General features: G+C 40.8%; 1 protein-coding gene across 4 annotated transcripts in view; it reads right to left on the bottom strand.

Moving 5' to 3' along the window:
• Nucleotides 1–26,810, bottom strand: part of MALT1 (MALT1 paracaspase) — a 78,896-nt gene that overhangs the window by 50,933 nt on the left and 1,153 nt on the right. For all 4 annotated transcript variants that reach the window (XM_017528816.2, XM_017528819.2, XM_017528817.2 and 1 more), the window contains exons 2-3: nt 17,695–17,861; nt 2,944–3,065 (exon numbers count right to left, since the gene is read on the bottom strand). In XM_017528816.2, the coding sequence (XP_017384305.1) occupies nt 2,944–3,065; nt 17,695–17,861 (289 nt within the window). The remainder of the gene's footprint in view (nt 1–2,943; nt 3,066–17,694; nt 17,862–26,810) is intronic.

Genomic DNA, 26,810 nt, shown 5'->3' with positions numbered 1-26,810 from the left:
ATCTGGGATTCAACAGATGCAGAAAGAAGTCTTCTCAGGCTTCCTTTATCTGACCCAAGACGGAAAGCTCTGGGAAATGAGGCTGCCATAAATTCTCTCTTGTCGGACTTTATGATCACGATGAAGAGGAGACACCACTGGTGCCTGCATGAATGAACATTACCAGAAACTTTGCTATCTCCCTTTGTTGTTTTCCCCTTTGTCTTTCCTGAAGAAAACCATTCATTCTTTTCATAGGGTCCCTGCCCTTCCCTACTAAATTAGGCATATAACTTAACCAGTTAGCAAGCTACTCCTTCTGTAGGCTCTTGCATGCACACAAATAAGCTTTTTCTCTGTTAATCTGTCTTCTGTCAGTTAATCTGCGTGCCCCAGGCACTGAACCTAAGAAAGTAGAGGAAAAGTTATTCCCTTCCCAACAATCCCATCCTCTCTGGCCTCGCTTCTGAAATTTTCTCTCTCTTTGCTTTGGCATCTATTTCTCCCTTTTACTGTATGTTTTACTGTATCAGACTAAAACGCATGCTCTAGTACTTTCTATCTTAAATAAACCAAAAAGCCTAACAAACCTCTCTTGATCCTATACTCTCTCAGCAGGACTGAAGAAGCTGGCTATCCATTTTTACTTGCAATACTTTCTTTGTTACTTTTATACCATCCTCTCTTGGCTCGCTTCCCATCTCCCTGGCAGACTCTTCTTAGTCTCTTCACTGGTGCCTCCTCCACTACATAAATCTCAATGTTGTCTCCCCAGATACTCAAATGGCCTAGCTGATTCATTTGGATGTGTACTAGGTATCTGAAATGCAACACGTCTAAAGCCACACTTTTGATTTTTCCCCCTAAATCTATTCCTCTTCAATCTTCAACCCCTCAGTATATAATGTATCTCAGATGCTCATGTGGAAAGCCTAGGGGTCATCCTTGATTTCTCTTTCTTCTCCCCATGCTCTACATCTAATCTGTTAGCTTGGATGACTACAGCTAGTGCTCGACTTACGACCACGGTCGGGACCGCGGACTGGTTGTAACACGATTTGGTCGTAAGTTGAGTGGGCCATATGTAAAGCTGAAATGGTACACGCGGAGATGGTAGTGCTGCCGGAAGCTGGTCCGCACTGTCGTACGCCCAGCTGGGCAACGTTTGCGCTGCCAGACGCAGAGCAGTCGTGGCTAGCGATTATGGTCGTAAAGTCAAATGGTCACAAGTTGCATAGGTGGTAAGTCGATCAATACCTGTATCTCTAAAACACACACTGAATTACACACTGTGATTCACCTCCTCTGCTCTGCCCTAGTCCACACTACTGCTACTTCCAGTCAAGCACAGGCATTAGACAACTGGTCACCTTGCTGTTCTCTGCTTTCTTCAAGCAGCAAGTTCATGTTTTAAAAACATGTTACTTCCCTTGCTTAAAACCTTTAGTAGCTTCTCACACTATGTCGCCGCCCTGTTGAATTTCCTCATAGTTCTTAACTCACAGGAATTGACAGTACTTGCTGTGGCCCCACTGGCGTGAAAGCTCTTTGAGGGCAGAGACCTTATGGTCGCTGCCATATCATCATGCCTAGAACATGGCCTGGCACAAAACAGGTGCTCAGCAAGCACTTGTTAAGTAACATCTACAATACACTTATGATCATAAGAGTGGTTTGACAAAACTTGATTCGCCAAGAGTTTTAAGATCCATTACAACGCTTCAAATCTAAGATGCATCTTCCATCCCCTACATTTCTACCTTTCTCCAATCAGGACATAGTTTACAAATGATATACTTAATGTAGTGGGTTTTTTCCATTATTTCTCCTCAAAGGGCATTTATTAAAATTAAAGTAACTTTGCAATTGAGAAAATATGATTAAAAAAATACCTTTAGTTACCATCTTTCAAGAGCCTAGGCATGAAAAACATCCTCTCTCCTTAATTCTCACAACCTCTGATGATAAGAATTCACATGGCTAATAATGGTAGTCAGGGTTCCAACACAGACCTATCTAGTGCCAAAGCTACAAGCAATCTTTTCGCTATACTCCACAGTTGTTCTGTCTTACCTCTGTGTAACAGATGACTATAAAACCACAGAATTCTCCTACAGTATGAGGCAATGCAATTAAAGGAAAAGTCATTCTCAGAACAGTTTTTATTTAGTTTCAGATTTGCAAAGGGAGACATGGCATCAAGTATGGAAGAAAGCTGAATTACTGTGACTACCAGGGTGAAAAGAATATGGACTTTCAAGATAGTGTGGAGATGGGAGGAGGCCAGAGAGGGATGAGGGAATGGAAGAGAAAAGCCCACAGAAGTGGGACACAACGCGGGCAGCCTGCCCACTGAAAAATCCAAAGTGCAGGATGGCTCAAGGAACTCTGAAAAAAAGAGAATTCTAAGATGTTATTTTAAATTATTTGTTGGGTGCTGCAGGGAGCCAATCACTCCACAAAAGGAATAAATGGCCCATTCTGCCAACCTGAATTTTACTTCAGGATCTACCACAAGGCCCTAAATCTTCTGATACCAATAAAACAGTGATGTGGAATTAAAAAAAAAAAAAAAAAAGCAAATTAATTTTCCACAGAGCCTTGAAAATCTTTTAAAGATTTTTGGACGGAACATAATCTGTTGTAAAGAGTTTTGTATATACAGGAAAGTACTGGTGATGTTTCACACTTGCTAACACTATTGCCCTAAGTAATCTCTATTTTCCACCATTTTTAGAGTGAAGAACTGATTTCATTATTGTTTACAATTGTTTTAATGACACAACTCTGGAACTGTCTTACCAAACTGATGATTATTGAGTATTTCAGTAACAACCTAACAATGTCTATCAGACTCTTTTACCAAACTGTTAAAACTACATTTAGGACAATAATGTTAATTAATTCTCTGTCATTCTCTCTCCTTATAACAGAAGAATTAAAAGACATATTTAAAAAAATTACCTCTTTATTCATTTTGAACCACTGATATTGTACAAAAGGATGTCCAGTTGCCCGGCAACACAGTTTCACAAACTGTCCAGCCAAGACTGCCTTTGACTCTGGGTTTATAGTAATCTTTATGCCTAAAAAAAAGAAAAAAAGAAAAAAAATTAAAGTCACAAAAGAGGGATTTTCCTTGTTTATACATCTGAAACCAAAAACTGAAACATTTTACAAATAACCTGCATTTTTATCTTTGTCACAAATCACTCATTCACATCTCCTTTTCAATCAGATTTATAGTTTGTGAGGTGCAGGCTTTGTAAAATCAGAGGAAAGAAACTTACTTACAGAAGACTTTGATCTATTGTACTTCCCCCATGATTGGGTGGGGGAGAAAATTATTTACCACATTTCTTCAATTTTTAGAAGCTTTTTTCCTGTATTATAACACTTCTGAAATCAGGATGCACCTTATAACAGATGCCTGTCAGGCAACAGCCCAAGGGTAGTTCTCAGTGTCAGCTCATGGAAGGAAATACCTGGTCATAAATGCTCATATGGCTGCCACATCAATCGAGTTACATGCACTGTTAGTATTACAAGTGTTAAGTTGCAATGCCTGCTGTGGTCTGAATGTGTGCCCCCAAATTCATGTGCTGGAAACTGAATGCCCAATGTAACAATGTTGGGAGGTAGGGCCTAGAGGGAGGCTCTACTCTTGTGAATGAATTAATGCCGCTGTAGTAAGGGGGTTTGCAGGAGTGGGTTCTCTCTCTTTTCTACCATGTGAGGACACTGAAAGAAAGCCTTCATCAGAAGCTGGTTCTTTGATGATGGACTTCCCAGGCTCCAGAACTGTGAGAAATAGATGTATTTTTTAAAAATTACCCAGTCTGTGGTACTCTATTACAGCAGCATGCAATGGACAAAGACAACACCATTGAAAATGTCTTCAAATGACTGCATTCTTATTTAGCACTGAAATGAAAATGATTTTGGAAGAGAAGGACACAGAGCAATGGGATACATATTTATATACCTGTGACACAAACATCTCTCCTTTGAGGAACAACTGCCAACACCAAAGCTTGGAAGACTTTTGACAGGAATTAGGAAGAAAATCCTAGAGTCAATAACGGAACACCTCCACTCCTTCTCTTGCCTCTCTCTCTCACTCACTTGCCCCAGGAAGCACAGGACTGTGGCAGGAGGCCATTCAGGTAGCCCCGCAGAGAGGTTCAAGTGGTAAGTGTATTCGTTTATTTTCATGCTGCTGATAAAGACATACCCACGACTGGGCAATTTACAAAAGAAAGAGGTTTAGTAGACTTATAGTTCCATGTGACTAGGGAGGACTCAACGATCATGGTGGAAGGTGAAAGACATGTTTCACATGGCAGCAGACAGGAGAAGAGAGCTTGTGCAAGGACATTCCCCCTTATAAAACCGTCAGATCTCATGAGGCTTACTCGCTATTACAAGAACAGCACGGGAAAGACCTGGCCCCATGATTCAATTACCTCTCACTGGGTCCTCCCATAACCATGGGAATTCAAGATGAGATTTGGGTGGGGACACAACCAAATCATATCACTATGGAAAGAAATAGACCTCCCACCACAGCCAGTGAGGAAATGAGGTCTCTTGACAGCACCTGTGAGTGAGCCATCTGAGAAGAGGATCCTCCAACCCTGGGCAAACCTTCAGATTACTGCAGACCTGGCTGACAGTCTGATTGCTGCCTCATGAGAGGCTGGACTACCCAGCTAGGCCACTCCTGGACTGCTATCCTCAGAAACTGTGTGAGATAATAAATAGTTGTTTTCACTTCTGACTTGGATGTAATTTACTTATGCAGCAATAGATAACTGACATAAAAGAAACCAAAGATAGAAAAGCTTACATTTGCAAACGTTGTAATACATAAAACTAGGTTAGCTGGCTTTTAGGAAGTAAAGAGAAAAGATAATTAAAACTTAAAAAACTTAATTTCCTGCACCTACTTTTCCTTTCCTTGTTTATACTGAATGTCACCTCATAACAGTATCTTTTTCTTCTTTTTTCTACCACCCACCAAAGCAAAGAAACAAAACAAGATTACAAGTAAGAAGGAAACAGAGTAAATAACAGTAATCTTAATACATCAAAGGTACTAAACTTTCTAGGAAAAAAATAATGTTCATGAAAGTTATAGCAGAAAGATAATAAAACCAAAATTAAAAATGAGTATATATTTATTGTATACCTAGCACAACTGAGGGTCTCAAGAAACCTGAGAAAATCTTTAGTAAATATAGTAGAGCCTCTGAGAATTTTAAACTCTTGCCAAAGGAGAACATTCATATTTACTAATCCTTTAAGTCAAGGCCAACTTAGTACAGGATGGATGAAATTCAGAATTTTTCGGAAATCTGTGACACACGTTAGTAGGAAAGTTGGAAAATGGGATCTTGTTGAAGCCAGCAAATTCATAACATGGAATTTTAACATCCCCACATTTACCATTTATCTGCCAGGACAGTTTTACATCACAACTATAAAATACAAAGATCCTGATTTCCCAGCTTTTGATGTGATAGGAAAAAAAAAAAAAAACTGTTAACAATGACAAAAGGGAACAAGTAATAAATCTGAAAAATATAGTTTTGGCTATCCTGGCTTTAAATTAGGATGTCCTATAGCCACCACAAACTTTGTATGTCCCAAATCCCTTCTGATGCAAAATCTACTTTTCTGCCAGTCCCCTACAGTTTGCCCATGTTAAAGATGGTAAACCAGGCTTACAGCCTACCACCATCCATCCGGCTACTCAGGACAAAAACTTTGCAGTTTTTAGCATCATTCTTAAGGCCCTAGGATTTTCAGAATGGTAAATGAGCACTGGCTTCAACTTAAAGTTGCCAGCTGCATTAGCCCCTTACAAGGGAGTCAGCCAGGCACTGACTTCTCTCTAGCTATGAAAAATCTAGAGGGCACCTTCTTCCAATAGAAGGCTGTTTCATCTACATTGAAAAATCTGTTTATTATAGCCATTTTCTTTAATGATCTTAGCTAGATCTTTTTTTGTTTTTTGTTTGGAGACAAAGTCTCACTCTGTCACCCAGGCTGGAGTGCAGTGGCATGACTTTGGCTTACTGCAACCTCTGCCTCTCAGACTTAGGCGATTTTCTCACCTCAGCCTCCTGAGTTGCTGGGACCACAGGCAGGTGCCACCATGCCTGGTTAATTTTTTGTAAAGACAGGGTTTCACCATGTTGCCCAGGCTCGTATCAAACTCCTAAGCTCAAGCAATTGTCCTGCCTTGGTCTCCCAGAGTGCTGGGATTATAGACGTGAGCCACCATGCCTGGCATTAGCTAGATATTCGGGCAGACTTGCGGCAGCTTCTCCACCAGTACTTGCTGCCTCACTTTGCACTTTTATGTTATGGTTTCCTTAACCTCATGAACCAACTTTTCTTTTGCAGTTTCCTTACCTCTCTCAGCCTTTATAGAAATGAGGAGAGTTAGGGCCTCACTCTGGATCAGGCTTTGGCTTAGGGGCATGCTGTGGCTGGTTTGATCTATTCAAATGACTACAACTTTCTGCATCTCAGTAATCAGGCTGTTTTTGCCTTCTTGTCATTCGTGTGTTCACTGAAGTAGCATTTTTAATTACCTTCAAGAACTTTTCTTTTGCATTTGCAACTTGGTTAACTGGCACAAGAGGCCTAGCTTTCAGCCTGTCTCAGCTTTTGATATGCCTTCCTCATTAAGTATAATCAATTCCAGCTTTTGATTTAAAGTGAGAGATATGTGACTCTTCCTTTCACCTGAACACTCAGAGACCACTGTAGGGTTATTAATCAGCCGAATTTCAACATTGTTGTGTCTCACTATTCTTTCACTTGAAGAGTCAGAGACCAATGTAGGGTTATTAATCAGCCTAATTTCACAACTGTTGTGTCTCAGGGAATAAGGAGGTGCAAAGAGGGAGGGGGAAGGGGGGAGAGGAAGGGGAATAGGGAGGGAGAGGTGGGGGAAGACAGAGAGAGTGGGGGGAAGGGAGGAATGGCTAATCCGTGGAGCAGTCGGAATACACATGACATTTATCAATTAAGCTTGCCTTCTTATATGGGCATAATTCGTGGTACTCCAAAACAATTATAATAGGTTTTTTTTCCTTTGCAATGCAAGGGCTCTTTATTGTCAGCAAGACCATCAGGCCAGATGAGCACTGAGCCTCCAGGGGGACCCCAGGCCCTCTTCAGTGGGAGAAGGGAAAGTGGGGTTTCAGGCCTCAGACTGGTCCTCAGCTCATATAGCACCATGCAAATACAGAGCTAAAAACTTCCTAGATGTCTCCACTGAAAACCAGTCAGCCCAACACATTACACAGCAATCCTTGTTTTTCTTTTTTGAGACGGAGTCTTGCTCTGTCGCCCAAGCTGGAGAGTAGTGGCATGATCTTGGCTCACTGCAACCTCTGTCTCCTGGGTTCAAGTGATTCTCCTGCCTCAGCCTCCTGAGTAGCTGGGATTACAGGCACATGCCACCACACCTGGCTAATTTTTTGTATTTTTTCAGTAGAGACGGGGTTTCACTGTGTTAACCAGGATGGTCTTGATCTCCTGACCTCGTGATCCAGCCACCTCGGCCTCCCAAAGTGCTGGGATTACAGGCATGAGCCACTGTGCCCAGCCCTATCTTCTTTTTGGTCATTGGAAAACACCAAAAATGCGGAGAGAGGAGCTGGTATGATTCCACTCAGACCAAACTCTTGTCACACTTGTTAGAGGCCAGGTCTGTGGTGTTCAGCTGTAACAACAGGAAATGGAACACATGTCTGTCTGTGCCTACAGTCCACACAACCATGGACTGCTCTGAGATCTTGGTGTCATTCCCATAGAGGAGCTGGGCCTGAGCCAGGGCAATGCCAAAAGCAAACAGGATCATCTTTGCCCACAGCTGATCTGGCTGAAGGCTGTGTGGTTGTAAATTGGCTCTCTCCAGGAAGTGCAGGATATGGAGATGGGGGTAAGGATAGACCTCCCAGAAATCTGTGTCATCTTTCACATCATAAACATTACATTCCTGAAGGTCAGCAGTGGGGGATATGGGATAGAAGGTCTCAAGAACATGATTTTTAGTAGCTTCAACCTCCTCTCTGGAGGAGATGCGGTGGGGGGAAGAGGATCGTTGGCACTCAGGATGGGCTCCACCAGAACCATGACCCTGCTTCGAAGAGACTCAGTTCCAGGTGGTGGATAATGTGGAATTTTGGGCACAAATCTGCCTGGCCAGAGAAGGATGCCTGAGAATCTGAGACTTACACAACTGTATCAGACTGTCCACAATGACTGGACAGCAGGCCTCTCTCCTGGGGATGTCCTCAGTACAGTGCCAGAGACAGGCATGAGAAACCAAATTCAGAAGATGCTCATCTTGGTTCTCTATGTGGTTCATTGCATCAGAACAAGGCTAAGTACTTTCTCAGGAAGGCATTCTATTAACTTGGCCTGCTTTACACCCCTGAGAAGGTGGCAACACTGGTGAGAGATGTAGCAGGTGTGATCTCTGTACAGTGGCTGCTCGTGAATGGGGCCTGAGCATTAGAACTTTGGGTGTTTCTAGGGTGGCAACACTGGTGAGAGACGTAGCAGGTGTGATCTCTGTACAGTGGCTGCTCGTGAATGGGGCCTGAGCATTAGAACTTTGGGTGTTTCTAGCCATGGTCTCAGGGCAGGAAGATCAGCGGTGGTATCCCAGGCATGAAGTATATCTTTCCCACAGAGGTGATGGGCTCCAGTCCAGGGATCTCGTACACTCTATCCAGGGGAGCAGGCTCTGGCTTCCACATGGAGTGCATGTCCCACTCACAGGCTCCATATCTTGGGGCCCAAAGCCCCAGGGCCCCAAAGGCTGGGCTGTATGGAGCCAGCCAGCGCTTGCCTAGTGGGCCTCAGTGCCAACACCATACTGATTTGGTCTTCTTAAGATCGCCACCTGGATGCTGCCAATTACCACACACCAACAATCACAAGAGTAACATCAAAGATCACTGATGACAGATCACATGACAAATATAATGAAAAAGTTTGATTGTAAGAATTACCAAAGCATGACACAGAGATACGAAGTAAGCACATGCTGTTGGAAAAATGGCACCGACAGACTTGCTAGACACGGGGTTGCTGCAAGCTTTTGATTTGTAAAAAATGAAGTATCCGCAAAGGGCGGTACAGTGAAGCATAATAAAACAAAGTGTGCCTGTACTTAGAATAAAAATCCAAACTCCTTACCACGGCTACAGAACCCTGCATGAACTGCTCCCTGCCTTCGGTCCCTCCCGCTCTCCAGCTCACCAAGCTCCAGCTGTACTGGGCTCCTTCCTTTCAGCAGTCAAGCTCTTTTCTGCCCTTCCACTCACCAGTCCTCTGCTGCTGGGCGTATCTCCCCTCAGGTTCCACTCTGTCACCGCCCCCCACGGCCACCCCACTGGCTTCCACTGTTCTACTGTTTCATGGCAGGTTCTTTCTTTTCTCATCATCCAGGTTTCTTACTAAAATATCACTAGCTTCTCTGGGAAATGTCTCCAAATTAGGTCTCCTCCGACCCCCCAGTTATCTATTATATTCATGTAGTTCAGTATCCTTCATTCTCTGAAATCCCTGTTTCTTACTGTCTACCTTAGGCACTAAAATAGAAGCTCCATGAGAACAACGACCTTGATGGTCTTAGTCACCAGTTCATTCGGCCCTTAGAATTGTGCCCAGCATATGGCAGTGCAGTGGGCACTAGTGGGTGTTCAACATGTATTTACTGAATGAATATATATAATAATAATAGAAATTACTACAGCAAGTTACTGACTGCTTTAAATGCACCAGGCATTTTTATCACTAACCTCTGAAATAACCACACAAGGTAGATATTAATTAGATCTATTTTACAATGAAAAAAAGGTACATAATTTGCAGAAGGTATCCCAAATTACCTGGGCTAAATTAAACTCTCCGAGACTAATATTTTATTTTCTTGGCTTTAACACCCTTACGTTTTGCTTTCTCAGTGATTCTTTGTTTTCTGAGACGGGGTCTTGCTCTGCCACCCAGGCTGGAGTGCAGTGGCATGATCAGGGCTCACTGCAGCTTCAACCTCCTGGGCTCAAGCCATCCTCTCACCTCAGCCCCAGCAGCTGGCACTACAAGCACACACCACCATACCCAGCTAATTTTTGCATTTTTTGTAGAGACTGGGTTTCGGCATGTTGCCCAGGCTGGTCTCGAACTCCTGGGTTCAAGCAATCCATCCCACCTCAGCCTCCCAAAGCACTGGGATTATAGGAGTGAGCCACCACACCCAGCCTCTCGGTGATTCTCAATGTATCTCCTGTCGTAATCCCGCCCTCTGCCACAGCAAGCCTATCTTACTGAGAAAGCATACCACACAAAGAGCAATCCCTCACGAGAACACTGCTCATAAATATGCCATGGCAAACATTCTCTGCCATTATACAAGGATATAAGAAACAAGAATGATGGAAAGAGTTTTTCCTCTAGAGTATCTTACAAAGAAGTAGGTGACACTACTGGAAAGGGGTCAAATGGCCAGGTTCTAAAAGTTATCCTTCCTTTATGTGGGGCATAAGACTAAGTGATTTTTAAAATTAGTATTATTTTATATTTTGTAGAGACAGGTCTCACTATGTTGCTCAGGTTGGCCTCATATGTTGCCCAGAACTCCTGGCCTTAAGGGATCCTCCTGCCTCAACCTCCCAAAGTGTTGGGATTACAGGTGTGAGCCACCGTGCCCAGCCAAGACAAAGTGACTTTTAACATACATTTAAATTCACAGTTTATAAGCCTGTCCTGCACCAACAACTCTAGAAGTCTAGTCTTCAATAAGCAAGTGTGTGTATCTGTGTGAGTGTGTGTGTGTATAAAATATATATATATATAATTTATTGCATCAAAGACTGAGAATTGAAAGGCAAAATGTGATTTGGAAACCACCCCTGGTGAGTAGTAAAGAAAATGAGTTGCAATACCTCCCATGTTTTAACCACACAAATTTCCTTCCTCCCACAAAGCCTTGTGTGACAGGGACGCATGGTCAAGCCTTAGCCACCCCAATGCAGCACCCATAATGAGAAGGTGCTGAACAAAGGTAAAAAAAAGAATATGGTATAGTGCTATGTAGGATGTAAGAAGGCATACAAATGAAAGTTCTATTTTAAACGGCGAACACAGCTTCCTGGCAAACAAGCATATTTTTCAGATAACATCTACAAAGAAGTCATAGAGGTTACTTGATTTCCTGTAAGCCTGGGAGAATGTGACTAGGTACAATGGAACTAAGGATCGTGTTTCAACACACACACACATGCAGATAAACAAGTACATGCCATTAAGCAATAAAACAAAAGTTTAAAGCCTTGCTTGAATTACAAGAAAGATAAATTAGGATGATTTTTGACAAAAGGACAAATCATAGCTCCCCTTGAAGTTATTCGCTCTCACAGTGCATTCAAATGTTGACATAGTTTATCAATAAATACTTTTTCTAGAAACAGATCTACTCCACACAGTGAAGTGCATCTACCTTCAGAGGTCATGAAACAAAAAATGATTTTCATCAACTTCCATCTAAAGCTTGTCCTCGAAGTTACTCTGCAATCTTCTATGCCATCACAGCAAAGTACCTACACACCCTACAGTGTGCCTGAATAAATATCATTCTTCTTCCTCTAACGATCTCCCCGACTATAAAACCAAAGTAGATCTGTGTGTGTCCCTCCTACAGCATTATACAAAGTATGTCCACATATGTTTCTCACGTGTCAACTGACATTTGTGTCAACTATAGCGAAATCTAGTTTCCCACAACACATCCCTTATTCTGCCACATTGCCTGAGACTCCCCTCAACACTCCACACCCAGAAAGACATTCCTTCAGCCCTGTCTCTCCTTCTACTTCTTTCTTCTTCTCATGCCCATCCATATCATCCTTTTCTCTTTTCACTTCTTGATATTTTTCTTTTAGGAATAATTGCCAACTTCCTGATGTTCATGAAATAAGAAAAGTCCCTTACAAATAAGATACAGTCTTTGAGTACTTTCTAAGTTGGCAAGAAGAAAAAAATCAAAGTCCCGGGGTCAAAGAGGCAACGGCGGTAATACTAATCCAGAACTAAGTTTCTTAATTCAGAAATTTCCTAGCATTATGGAAATGGCATTGAGTTCAAGTCAGGGTCGGCAGACCTGGTTTCTAATCCTTCCTTTGTCAATAACTGTGACTTTGGCCAAATGATAACTTCTGGAAATCTCATTTTCCGTGTAAATGTTTGCTGATTGAAATCTAAATGTTCACAATAGTACTGTTCTGTCGCTTCACAGAATTATGAAGACAAAATGTGAAGTAAAGGCATTTTAGAAACTAAAGAATAATATTCAACAATCTTTGCAATTAGAGATAAAAAAGTGATAAAAATTAATAGCCAAAACATAACAATGTGTATGTTACAACGGATCTTAGAAAAAATGATATGAAATAAAAAAGAAGTAGAGGCAAATGGAAAAGATGCTACTGAAGAGACAGCACATAAGCCTGCCACAGACATTTCATAGGTACCCTCAGTGAGGCACCTTTCATATAAAGACCGAAATAAAACGGCAACATCGCAACACTGCAGCTGGAAAGAAACCTGGGATGTATCCTCATGAAACCCAAATAAAGAATGCTAGTTCTCTCTAAACAGCTCCTATCGTTCAGTCTCTGCCCTCAGGTTAAGGGCATCAATTCCCCAGGCAACCATTTCATGACGTATGTAACTAGGACTGACGGATCCTATAATTCTATACTCACAATGTTTTCATTTAAAACAAAAGAAACAAATAGGCTGGGTGCTGTGGCTCATGCCTACAATCCCAGCACTTTGGGAGGCCGAGGTGGGCAGATTACCTGAGGTCTGGTGTTTGAGACCAGCCTGGCCAACATGGCGAAACCTCGTCTCTACTGAAAACACAAAAATCAGCTGGGTGTGGTGGTGCGCTCCTGTAATCCCAGCTACTCAGGAGGCTGAGGCAGGAGAATCACTTGAACCCAGGAGGTTACAGTGAGCCGAGATCGCGCCACTGCACTCCAACCTGGGTGACAGGGTGAGATTCAAAAAGCAAACACACAACACCACCAAAAGAGACCAAAGCACCCTTGATTTACATATCTAAGTCTATCTACATTTGCCCATAATACAGATGTCAATATTGGTTGCTTTGGAATTACAGTCTTTGAAACTTAAAAATAAACAAAGATCTAAAAAAAAATCATTACAGACCTATGGTTCAAAACCATTTCAACATGTTCATTTAAACCCCTTCTCCAATTCCCACTGAGATGAATAAAGGAGTAAAAGTAGGAAAACAATTTATTAGTGCTGGAAAATGGGATGAACACCATCCACACGCAAAAACTAGAAATGATTTCTCTATCATATAATTCAAGTAAGACCAGATTGAGGGGCAAGTTGGCCAACCCATGTGCTGTGGAAATACTCGACAAGAGAGAAAGCAACAGAGAGTAAACCTTGATCCTCTGAGGCTCCTTCAGAAAATATACATTAAATTATACTTCCAGAGTGAGTTTACACTCAGACTTCATGCTGAGTGACTGTTGAAGCTGTATCCTCATCATGGAAACCATTCTAGTTAGAGACGGATGGACACTGCCCTAGCTATTTCTGGGCACCAAAACAAATCTAGAAAAGAAACTTGGTCAGTTTCTCAAAAGGCAGAGAAACTCCACATCACATGACAGTTACCTCTTAGAGCAGCCTCTGACTGTTGTTCCACCATCACCTGGAACAGAATATGGCAATGTAGAACTACAGTTTCTCCTTTAATCAAAATAAATCTAAAGCATCACCTTCTCCCTGCATTTAGACCCAAAAGGCCAGTTCAGAGGCTCACGGCATAACCCAAACCAGACTTCTCTGTAAGAACAGAGAAAAATCATTAGACTTTCTGTGGAATAAGAACGTCCTCCTACAAAATAGTATTAATGCCAGAAAAGAGAAAACATTAGAATATTTCTATTTTGTATTTTCACTAAGACTAAGAATATAGCAAAGCGGTAAAACTGGAGATCAGATAAACTCACTATATATATACACACACACACACACACACACACACACACACACACACACATTTACAATTGTCTTGGATATGATCATTTACATATTTGTCTCCTCTACTAAACTATGATCGATCAGCAGGTGGAAACTATTGTTTTATTCATCTCTAAACTCACAGTACCTAGCATAATGCCTAGCATAGCAAAGGTATTGCAATAGTAAACTTTACTGAATGCATGAGGCAAACCACCAATTAAGTATCAGAGCTTATATTTTTAATATAATTACAATAGTTTTTATTCTCAATATCTATTAAAATATTAAAATTCTTCTCTATAATTCTTATATTTCTTTATTCTACTATCTATAGAGTAAGCTTAGATTATTCGTATTAGATGCAGATAGTAAGCTAATAAATTAATTACTTCTTCCTAAAATTACTGAGCTTTATTATATCCTGAAATATTTCCTCTTAAATCAATAAGTAACATTCAAGCAACAACTGATTCCTAAGAATATTATATGGCTAACACGACATAAAACTTCACAGAAACAGTGCACAAGTAGTAACATAGAAACAGGCTGGTAGCTCACACCTGTAATCCCAGCACTTTGGGAGGCCAGGGCGGTTGGATCACTTGAGCCCAGGAGTTTGAGACCAGCCTGGGCAACACAGCAAAACCCCACATCTACCAAAAATACAAAAATTAGCTGGGTATAGTGGTGCGTGCTTGTAGTCCCAGCTACTCGGGAGGCTGAGGCGGAAGGATCGCTTGAGCCTCGGGAGGCAGAGGTTGCAGTGAGCTAAGATTGCATCACTGCACTCCAGCCTGGGAGAGAGAGCAAGGCCCTTTCTCACAAAAAATTTAAAAAGTAAAATAAAACAAATATTTCTCTACAGCTCACAAATGGACTGAAGAGAAAATTAAAAACAAAAAGAAAAAAACAAACTGCTTTCCTTTTCCTATTCTCTCCTCAAACGCAAAAAAGTCCTGTAAAATAATCTTGAAAAAGCCTGTAAGCCAAGAAGCAGGATAATCTGCCCTGGGAAACACTGATAGAAAAGCGCTAATACTATTTGGAGAAAAACACGAAGAACAAAAATGGATTTTTCAAAGGAAGATTACCAATGTTTATTAGGGGGGCAGTTTATCAGTTCCTGGCTTATCAAAAATAAAAATACTGTGTTATTTTTAAAATTCAGGCAAATTGTTACACCTAAATAAATATTATGACTCAATTTCAGTCAAGCCCGGTTTCACATATGGGAAACTTAAAAATCTGAAACCGTACATCTCAGGCTAGTGATCACACCACAAATCATGAGATATGAGGCCCCTGTCATTGTATAGATGAAATTCAACACCGCATTATTTCATGTAGCTCCCATACCTCTTCGAGGTAGAGAATACTTACATTCATTTTATAGACTTGGCAACTAACAGTGAGAGTAATTAAGCATAATTATTGAAAAAGAGAATGCAACACATGTTATACTTACTTCCCAGAAAGGTTTCCTAAGCTTTCAGAGTCCCTGGTATTCCATAAAAGTATGAGAACTTAGTAAAGTAAGGAAAGTAGACTTTACTAAGTATAAGACTTTATTAAGTATGAGAACATAGACTTTACCAGTATGGAACCCAGACTAGCAAATTTCAACTGTCACAACTCCTAGGTGCTACTTCAGGCACCAGCACTATAAAAATTAATAAATACCACTTTAGGAAGTCTACTGTTTCTATTGATAATGTGCCAGGTTTAAAAAAGAAAGTTTACTGTTTGGTGCCAGTCAACAGTTGCATTTGGGAGGGTGGCATGAGCAGCTAGTTATTCCCACCCAAGCCCTGTTGGTGCAAAGAGGCACTGGGGAACAGAAGGCAAGCATCCAATACAGTGTGTATCACATTCACAGGGCATTTATCAGAGGCCTATTTCACCATCTACAACGGGCCTTGTAAAGCAGGTGATGATTGGGAGTCTAAGTCTCCTTATTTATAAACCAGGGCCCTTTCCATTTGTAGTAAACTTTTTGGTTACTTCTCCAGTATTTGCTGCTTCCTTTTTCCTTCTAATAGTTCCAATTTTGTTTGGTGATCAATGTGGTTCCAGGAAAGCTGACTCAACCCAACTCCATTCCTGGCTTTAAGCCAGGCAAGTCAGTACATTCCATCTCCTTGGCACAGTGACAAGTGTAGACACAGGCATGTGACTGAAGCTAGTTAACTACAGTGAACCCTCTGGGTTTTGCTGGGACAAGGATGAAGGAGCCCAGAAACAGCAAGCAGGCATCTTGGGCAATGTGGAGAGCCAGTCGTGGAAGGACACCAATGCCAAGAAAGGAAGAGCAAAGACAAAAACCAACCAACTCCTTGGGAACAGGGTTGTTCCTTGCTTCCCTTGAAGCCAAACCCGCTCTAACCTTTTCAATTAGAAGAAATATATTCTCTTTATTATGCCTACCTGAGTTGGGGTTTCTGGTACATGTGACTGACAGCACACCACTATACCATGTGTTCCTAATTCCCTATCCCAGAACTAACAGTAAAAAATAAGATCTCAATTATAGTTTTAAGTTCCTCAGTTAACTTAAAAATATATCATAAGCAAGCTGCTTATATAATGAAATAGTATAAATCAAAACCACGTAAAATAGAGCACATCAGGCCCTTTGTCCACTGCCCTTCTAAGCTCGACCAGCTTCTTTTCATCCAGTGGGACAAATAATGGCCCACTGGACCCCCGGGTAAGGAAGGAGGCCCGCAGTGCCGGACCCCTGGGTAAGGAAGGAGGCCTGCAGCAGTAGACCCCCCGGGTAAGGAAGAAGGCCTGCAGCACTAGAGCCCCCGGGTAAGGAAGGTGGCCTGCAGCACTAGACCCCCCCGGGTAAGGAAGGAGGCCTGCAGCACTAGACCCCGGGGTAAGGAAGGAGGCCTGCAGTGCTGGAGCCCTGGGTAAGGAAGGAGGCCTGCTGTGCTGCCACAACCAGGCATGTCCCTCCTGCCTCCCATCACTGCTGTAGACCAACTCTATCTGCAGCTGAGAGGAGAGGAACTGAGTTGAAAAGAGAGACTGTTTCCTAACTTTCACCTGCTGTGGGAAGCGCAAAGCCTTACCCAATATTGGTAATTCAGGAAAAACTCATAAGATTGAGTTAATCAACGTTCAAAAGCCTCATAGCAGCAAAAAAACTTAAACAATAAATATCTGTCATACTTGCTTTATCTCATCTATATACATACATAGGAATAAATAAATGTTCGTTTTTTTGGCTACACTCTTCCAACGTATGTTATAGGAATCTTCTCCCTAAACACCTTAAAATACATCTTCTTTTTTAAAAAAGGACATTCTCCTATAGAACTACAATATCATTATCATATGATAATTACTTATCAAATATGTAATTATATGCAAAATTTTCCAACTATCTCAAAAATGTCTCATGTGGCTGGTTTCTTCAACCACAATCCAATCAATATTCATGCACTGCATTTGCTTTTCATGTGTTCTTTAGTCTCAACCTGGGAAAGCAAACAAGGCACTATATCTTTACATTTTCCAAAAATACTTAACACAATTCACCTGTTCAAAAGAGGTATCTTCTTCTAAGTCTGACTCCATGAACTCCTGGAGAATATTCCTAAGAACAAGACCTACCTGGGGGGCTGAGAAGCTGAAGAACATCAGTATGTGCCATAGCCTGCAGGAATTCACTCAGTTCTGTGACCGTGCAACCTTTTTCACCCATTAACTTCAGTAGACACAGGCTGGGGCTTCCTTCAGGCTCCAGAACCTTAAGAGAACACTGCTCCAGGTCTAGGCAGCTGAAAGCAACAGAAAGAACTTACGTCAACAGCTTTCTTCCACATGATACACTTGCTATATTTCTGGACCACGGTGGTGCTGTACAGAATAAATCACAAGTGAGTGGGTGGGTGGTGAGAAACTATTCACAGAATGAATCTGAGTGTCCTTTCCTTCATCATGGGGAATTCTTCCTTATTCCCTTCTCCCACTCAGCTCCCATGATTATTAAATCAGGAGAATGAGAAATGCAGAAACAGGATGTGAGGGAAACTGAGCCTTGACACTGATGAAGGTTTTTGGCCTTTAATTGAGAATGGGGAACAGGAAGGCCAGAAAAATGTCCTTACTCGTTCTTCAAAAGCGCTGAAATACAGAATGACCCCAAATGAAGCCCTAGTAGGGTAGACTCTGTTGCCTCCTGAGTGAAAGGAATATGCATTCATTCCATTAGGGAGCCAAAATATCTTAAATCATAGCACATGCACACTCATAAATGGTGTTAGTAGTACTCTGAATTGAAAGGAAGAGAGGCTAATGTCTAGAAGATGACACTACATAGAACAACCAATGTTGCAAGGTTAGCAATCGAAAAATACTTAAAATATCCATTTAAATAAATTACGGTATGTACATCAAATGAAACAGTTAATTCATTAAACAACTGAGGCTGAGGTAAAGGCATAGGTCTTCAAGACATAGTGAAAAATGAAGGAATTAACATAAAAACTGTATATAATACACTACTATTTGTATTAACAAGGTAGTATGTCTATGTGTGTATTCATACAAAAAAGGAAGATACAGAAAAGTGTTTGTTATTACCAAGATCATTTGTGTGTGTTCTCATACATGCAGGCTAAATTTTGAAAAGATACCTAAGAAACTGGTAACTGTCATTGCCTCAGAGAGAGTAACTAAGGGAGTAGAGCTCACGGCTGGATGATCTACTTTACACGATAAACCCTTTTGTACTGCTGATTTTTTTATGTGCGTTTATTTTTTGATAATTTTTTTTTAAATAGAGATGGGGTGTTGCCATGTTGGCCAGGATGGACTCAAAAGCCTGAGCTCAAGCGATACTCCCGCCTCTGCCTCCCAAAGTGCTGAGGCCACCACTCCTGGCTCTTTCAATAATTTTTAAAAAGTATATTTAGAAAGAAAACTAGTACTATTAACATTCAAACTAATTAGGATGGGCGCGGTGGCTCACATCTGTAATCCCAGCACTTTGGGAGGCTGAGGTGGGAGGATCTCTGGAGGCCAGGATTTTGAGACCAGCCTGGCCAACACTGTGAAACCCCGTCTCTACTAAAAATACAAAAGTTAGCTGTGTGTGCTGGTGCACGCCTGTAGTCCCAGCTACTCAGGAGGCATGAGAGTCACTTGAACCCAGGAAGTGGAGGTTGCAGTGAGCTGAGATCGTACCACTGCACCCCAGCCTGGGCAACAGAGTGAGACTGTTTTAAAAAAAAAAAAAAAAGAAGAAAAAAAACCAAAGTACTTCTAAGCACCTAGAAATATCCTATTGCAGGGACCATGGCCTGTGGGCCGAATGTTTTCAGCTACCTGATTTCTATAAAGTTTTATTGGAGCACAGCTACACTCATTCATTTACATATTTATAAATGTCTACGGCTGCTCTCCTGATACAACAGCAGAGCTGAATGGCTGGCTGCATGGCCAAAAATATTCCCCATTTGGACCTTTATGGAAATAGTTTGCTAACCCCTGCTTTAAAGAATGTCTTATTGTCCTTTGTTGAAACTATTCTTTTTAAAATACCAATATTTAACATACATATATAATTTCCTTTTCCATGTTATTGTGTGCAGTAGTGGTATACAAGATTAGAAAGACAGGTTAAGATCAGATCATAGAAGGCCATGAAGAATGGAACAATCATATGAATTGTAATCACTTTATAGAAGGGGAAAATACAAGTACGAAACATTTAAGAGGAGACAAAAGAATAAAGTAAAACCAAGCAATCAACAGCACAAAAACTTTCCCAAAGAAACATAACCAACAACAGCCAACCAAAGTGTTTAGATAATCTGCCATGATATACTGTAGAATTCACACCTCATCTATCTGCAGATCCTGCTCCTTTTCCTGCCAGTTAGAATTACAGTCCCATATAAACTTTAGCTTCTCTGTAAGGTCCTCCTAGACCACACTGGTCCACCAAACATACTTTATAGACACAGTCTCCTAACTAGACTTATTTTATAGACCAAAGGTTGGCAAACTGTTTTTCTAAATGGCCAGCAAGTATATATTTTAGATATCCTGGGCCACAGAGTCTCTATCACACATTCTTCTTTGTTGCTTTTATTTTACAACTTGTAGGATACAAAAATCAGTCTAGATCCTGGGCTATATAAAACAGGTAGCAGCCTGGATTTGGGACTTAAGAAGTCATGTGCAGATCTGTTTCATGTTTTATCTGACATAATTTCACCTTAAAACTGTGAGCTTTTCTTTATGGGCATGAGGAAAAGCTTCTTTATCCAACTAGATTACAGTAAACTTCTTGAAAACAGAAACCCTATCATGTTAAATAAAATATGACATAAAATCCCTCAGTATGTAAAATTCTGTCTTGTCCATATCAATTATTCATAAATGATTACTGAATGAATTTCAATCATCACTGTCAAGGCTGAAAGCCTGAATAGATGCAAGGGGTCAAACCTAACAGTGCCAGGGGTGTGACAGAATCCAGGTTAGCAAGCTATTTTATTGCTTAAAATATTAATCCTCATTCATTTTGAGCAGTCTTAAGATGCTATCATAACATTTATACTGTCATCCAAGATTTATAATTCAGGGATAATGCTGATTATTTCATATGGAAAATATGTATCCACTCAAATTAACTCCATTAGTAATGTTATCTACCTCATAGGGTTGTTAGAATTAAATAGCTAGTCCATGTAAGAAGTACTTAATACAGTGCTGGGCAGGTAACAGATATTCAATAAAGGTTAGCTCTTATTATGCAGTAGGAATGTAGGGAATATTAAAAGAATATTAAAGTTAATTTCTTAACTATGCTTATTTCTGGAACAATTTTAGCTTTTCCTTAAAACATTTTTTTGAGTAACTATTATTTTGGTAACCTGAAAATGTCCTCTAAAGCCTCCTGTGATTTACTGAGTATTTTCTGAGTATTCTTTTCTAAGCATCCTAGTTCAATTTTATTATATTCAATATGCTATTCTTACTAAATAGGAATCATACCATAGCTCAACCAGTCCCAAATTCTGGACTGTAGACCAGTGCGGCAGCACAAGCTAAGGTCCAAGGCAAAATGATAAAAATAAGGACAATAAAAGTGTCTTTTATTCTAAAGTTGTCTTTTCTATTTTTAAGTGTTCATGTGTCCTTTCTTTTCAGAAACAATAGTGACTATGATGACAGAAAACATAAAAAGTTGCCTATTAGTGCTCTCATTTTGTAAAATTTTACTAGTTTCCAAAACGCCCAAGTGAAGGAACCTGTATTCAACAATATAAGGATTACTAGTTTTGTAAGTAATGAGATCTGTAAAAATAAAAATGCTGTATGCTAAACAAAATTTTTATGATTCAGAAGTTTACCAGGGTCTGATACATGAAATTAAGAAGCCATCTCATCAAATGGAACCAAGTGATACTTTAATTAATGTCTATATTGATAAAGAGAAAATTAAAAACACTTGGCTTACCTTTCCCCTAAAAGAACAAAGATCAAATTAAACTATAGATAACTTCTCTTCCAAGAGGCATAGGAGAAAAAGAAGAGTCTGCGTCTCCTTTTGTTTTACTGATTTTCCGCAAGGGTACTGGCTTTCAGCTGAGATGATGCTTATACATACCTAACTTTTCTTTCTTTCCTTTTTAAGTTACATTCCTGTAAGAGTGTGCTTTGAAGTGGTTTCTGCAAGTCCTAATTTAGAATTTTTGATTTAATTTAAAAACTGCTTTACTACTGAAACAAATGTACTTTGCTTTAAAAAAAAAATCTCTACTTTTATCTTCATTTTAAAAAATATATAATCAAATAGAACATATCCACACTTTAGGGGACAAGCCATAATGCTGCTTTTAGGCTCTTCTGCTTCTCCTCTTGGTACATTTGCTATCTGGAATCTTTATTCATTAATTTGATCGATTTATCAATCACCTAAAATGGGCCACCGTTTTTTTCTAGGTGTTGAGGATACAGCAGCAAACAAAACAAAATTCTGTTATCTTCCTGTATCTTTCACGCTAGAGACAAACAGAGATAAATGTAAATAAACACAGAGTTATGTGTGTGTGTATGCACCCAGCCAATGGTCATAAGTGTTTTGGAGAAGACTAAGGTAATGCAGGTGGACAGGTTAACACTGAGCAGAAATAGGGGGTAATTTTAAATATTATGATCAAAGAAGAGCTCAGTGAGGTGACTTTCAAACAAACACTTGACAAAGTAAAGGAGTAAGTCATGTGGTTACCTGTGGAGACCATCTCAGCCTGAGTAGGCAGCAAGTACAAGGACTACTGTGTCCAAAGGACAAGAAAGTACGTGTGGCTTTCTTGCTTTGGAGGTAAGAAGGTATCAGGATGAAGAGTGAACTGGTAGTTAATAGTGTTTTTACTCTGAGATGGAAAAGTAATAGGAGAGTTGATTTTTTTTAAGGGGGTCTCATTAAGTTGCCCAGGTTGGTTTTGAAGTCCTAGGCTTAAGTAATTCTCCCACGCTAGCTTCCCAAAGTGCTGGGATTACAGGTGGGAGGCCACACGCCTGGCCACAATAGGAGACTTTTGAGCAGAGGAGGAGTAAGACCTGATGTGATGCTTTAAAAGAATAATTCTTAGTGCTATATTGAAAACAGACAATATATGGGGTGGGAGCAAAGTGAAGGAGGGAGAAGTTAAGTGGCTACTGGAATAATCCAGCTGAGAGACAACGTGGCTTGGCCCAGTGTGCCAGCAGTGGAGGCTGGGTTCTACCTACATATATAGTGAAGGTACAGTAAGCAGGAGGTGCTGACAAAAATGATGTGTGTGTAAAAGTGGAGTCAGGAATGACTTCGAAGTTTTTGTTTTCGTTTTTGAGACGAAGTTTTGCTCTTGTTACCCAGACTGGAGTGCAATGGCATGATCTCGGCTCACCGCAACCTCCACCTTCTGGGTTCATGTGATTCTCCTTCCTCGGCCTCTGGAGTAGCTGGGGTTACAGGCATGTGCCACCACGCCTAGCTAATTTTTTGTATTTTTTTAGTAGAGACGAGGTTTCTCCTGACCAGGTTGGTCAGGCTGGTCTTGAACTCCTGACCTCAGGTGATCCGCCTGCCTTGGCCTCCCAAAGTGCTGGGATTACAGGCATGAGCCACCATGCCTGGTGACTTGGAAGTTTTTGGCCTGAACAACCAGAGGGTGCAGAAAACTGTGAAAGAAAGAGGTTTATAAGGGGAGATGTGTTAAATTTTGGACATATTACATTTAAGATGTCTCTTAGCCATTCAAGAGAAGATGGCAAACAGGTGTTTACATACATGAATCTGGGAGTTCAAAGCAGAGAAATGGGCTGGAGATAGAAATTGGGAGTAATCAACCTAAATAAATGTAAAGCCATGGGACTGAAGGATAAGATCAAGAGGGTGAGAAGGAAACCTTTTTAGTTTGTTTCAGGGACTAGGTCTTACTCTGTCGACCAAGCTGGAGCACAGTGGCATGCTTGTAGCTCACTGCAGTCTCGAACTCCTGGGCTCAAGCAATCCTCCTGCCTCAGCCTGCAGAGTAGCTGGGACTAAAAGCGTGTGCCATTATGCCTGGCTAATTTTTTATTTTTTGTACAAACAGGATCTCCGTATGTTTCCCAGGCTGGAAGGAAACCTTTTGTTAGAGCCTTTTACATTCTCACTCCTATGATAAGCTGCATAAGAGCAGAGTTTCTGCAGCTAAAAGTACACCTCTACTCAGCAGGTATGCAATGACTGGTTTTCCTCGGTCCAGCCCCATTTCTAAGCTCCCTACTTAACAGAATTTTCGGCAGCATTTAGAGCCTCCTGTAAGGTCTGTCATCCTTAGGGCTCAGATGTCCCATGCCACCAAAGAATTTACATAGCTTGGGCAAGACCCTCAGAGTCTGTGCCTATCTACGCTAACAGCAAAGGGTGTCCAGGTCAGTCTTGATGGAATTACAGCTGGGTTTGACTACAATGCATTCCCAAATGTACATGCTTGCAGGAAACTAAACTATAAACAAGGATTTACTCTGAGTTATCGGCAATGAAAACATTTACAATTACTCCCAATCCCTTGTAGAGAGTTTGAACAGGCTCTTTTGCTTGTGGTTTACTTGTTTGTATTATTAAATTTTCACCTAGTTTGAGGGAAGATGTAAAGTGTCAGAAAAAAAAAAAAAGTGAAGAGAAGAAAAAGAAACAGAATGGGCAACCTTCTGAGATTTTAGGCTGCAGATCCAGCGACTGAAGAAAGCACCTCTCAGCCTCATGGGACTTGTCAGCCACGTGGACTAGACACTCACACAATTCCCTTCTTTGGCACTAGAGAAAAAATATCTTCAGGGCTTTTAGTATCACAGATCTTCTCCCATCAATATGAAATCACTTTAAAATAACTATTTTTTTGTCTTAAATAGAGTAAGCATCACAGCTGACCTGCTTCACTGTCCGGCCTCCAAGTTCCCAGTGCTGCTTATTAAAAAAGAGTCAGTTTAATTCTTATGATCTCAATAGGGATGAGCTTAATGTTCTCAAATTCTCCAACCCTTCTCACCCCAACCAACCTCCTCAAAACTAACCTTTACCATACTGAAAGATGGGTGAAACTCATCTACCTCTCATCAGACTTCCCACTCCAGACTCCCAGATTCCACAACTGCATGCCTAGATGCTTGCCACCTCTGGCTAGGCAACTGTCCTTGTCTCTGTGTGACTCCACAGAAAAGTGGCCTCAAATCTCTCCTTTAGTTCCCAAAACAAAGCTAAGACCATTCCACAGCCTTTAACAAAAAACAAACTGAAGGCAGGCGAGGAAAACACAATACCCAACATCAGGTATCCACTGCTTTTAGATTCCAGCAGCCACGCTTCCTACCTGGCAGGGTCTCATTGACTTTCTTCTCGCTCCTGCATGGTCACGTAGGATGCTCGGCTTTCTTCAGGAAGCCCAGAACCTTCCCTAACTAGAGTACTTGTTAATACCATAATACTTTGGACAACTGCCCCAAAGACAACTTTTTACATTATGGTAGGTCCAGAAATTCAGAAATTTATGGGCCTAGCATAACAGTATTTTGGATTTTTTTTTCCATAGCCAAAAGCCCAACATGTTTTTCCTAGATAGAAGAGAAAAAAATTATGCCATCTCTCTGCTAGATGTTACCAGCTATTCCCTCGTCACATCATTACTCCTTTTCATGAGCAATAATCCCAAATCACTATTACCCTTTACCTCAATCTCAAACTCTGAAACTCAGAGTTGTTGGGAGGGTCTAAGAAAATAACATGTTGGTCAGGCGCCGTGGCTCATGCCTGTAATCCCAGCACTTTGGGAGGCCAAGGCAGACAGATCACCGAAGGTCAGGAGTTTGGGACCAGCCTGGCCAACATGGTGAAACCCCATCTCTATTAAAAAAAAAAAAGAAAGAAAGAAAGAAAGAAAGAAAGAAAAGAATGTGGCTGGGCACCATGGCTCACACCTGTAATCCCAGCACTTTGGGAGGCTGAGGCAGGTGGATCACCTGAGGTCAGGAGTTTAAGACCACCCTGGCTAACCTGGCAAAGCCCCGTCTCTACTAAAAATACAAAAAGATTAGCGGGGAGTGGTGGCACACACATGTAATCCCAGCTACTCAGGAGGCTGAGGCAGGAGAATTGCTTGAACCTGGGAGGCGGAGGTTGCAGTGAACCAAGATCGAGCCACTGCATTTCAACCTGGGCAACAGGGCAAGACTCTGTGGGGCGAGGCGGGGGGCAGTTAGCAGAAAGATAATGCAAAAATAAGAGGAATAAAGAAGAGGCATGTAAACATTTAGTACATTTTATGATACATACTGTATGCTCAATAAATGATAAAAATCATTATCATTCATACCCAACATAGCATTTAATGTGTTATTGTAAATGTCCCCAAATCATAGTCCATTGCTAGATAAACCCTTAGGAATAGGAACTGAATATTTGTTAGTTTATCTTCTAAAATTATTTGATGAGAGGGAAGTCATTCATTCAAAATTGTATTAAGTGCTTATTATTTGCTAAAATCTAGCAATCTAGATTTTCTTAAATAGAATAAGCATTTAAACTAAAAAAGGTTTCCTTCTCACCCTCTTGGTCTTACCCATGAGTTAAAATCTAGATTTTAGCAAATAACAGGCACTTAATACAATTTTGAATGAATGACTTCCCTCTCATCAAATATTTACTAACTTCTAGGCATCACAGAATATTAACAACAGTTTCTGCTCTTAAGGCATTTATAAAGATGTGTACAAATAAGACAAATCTTAGTCATTTGAGAAGTTTAACAGATGCTAAGGGGTTCAAAGGCAGGCCAAAATTATAACAATGGTAGAGAGTAATGGGAACCCCTAATGCAGTTCCTGAGACCTTTTCGAGGGGTTCACAAGGTCAGAACGATTTTTCATAATCATAGTAAGACTTTATTTAGCTTTTTCATTCATTCTTTCAGGAGTGAACACTGGAGTTTCCAGTGTCCTGGGACCTGTAATAGTGCAACAGGCCGAATGCAGAAGCACATAAAAGAATCCAGTTCTGTGATTAAGCCAAGACATTAAAGAGATCTTCCAAATGAAAACCAATGCCACTTTTCTAATTAACTTTTTGGTTTCGTAAAATTTGTTTTCCCACAAAAGTATTATTTCTGTTATCCTGTAATGGGTTATTCTTTTCAAATAAATTGATATTTTTAAAATGTCTTAGCTTTAATTTCAAAGATGGTAAATATCCG

The sequence above is a fragment of the Cebus imitator genome, unplaced genomic scaffold (genome assembly GCF_001604975.1).
Source record: "Cebus imitator isolate Cc_AM_T3 unplaced genomic scaffold, Cebus_imitator-1.0 Scaffold55, whole genome shotgun sequence".
Lineage (NCBI taxonomy): Eukaryota > Metazoa > Chordata > Mammalia > Primates > Cebidae > Cebus > Cebus imitator.
This window is presented reverse-complemented; position numbering and strand designations above follow the sequence as displayed.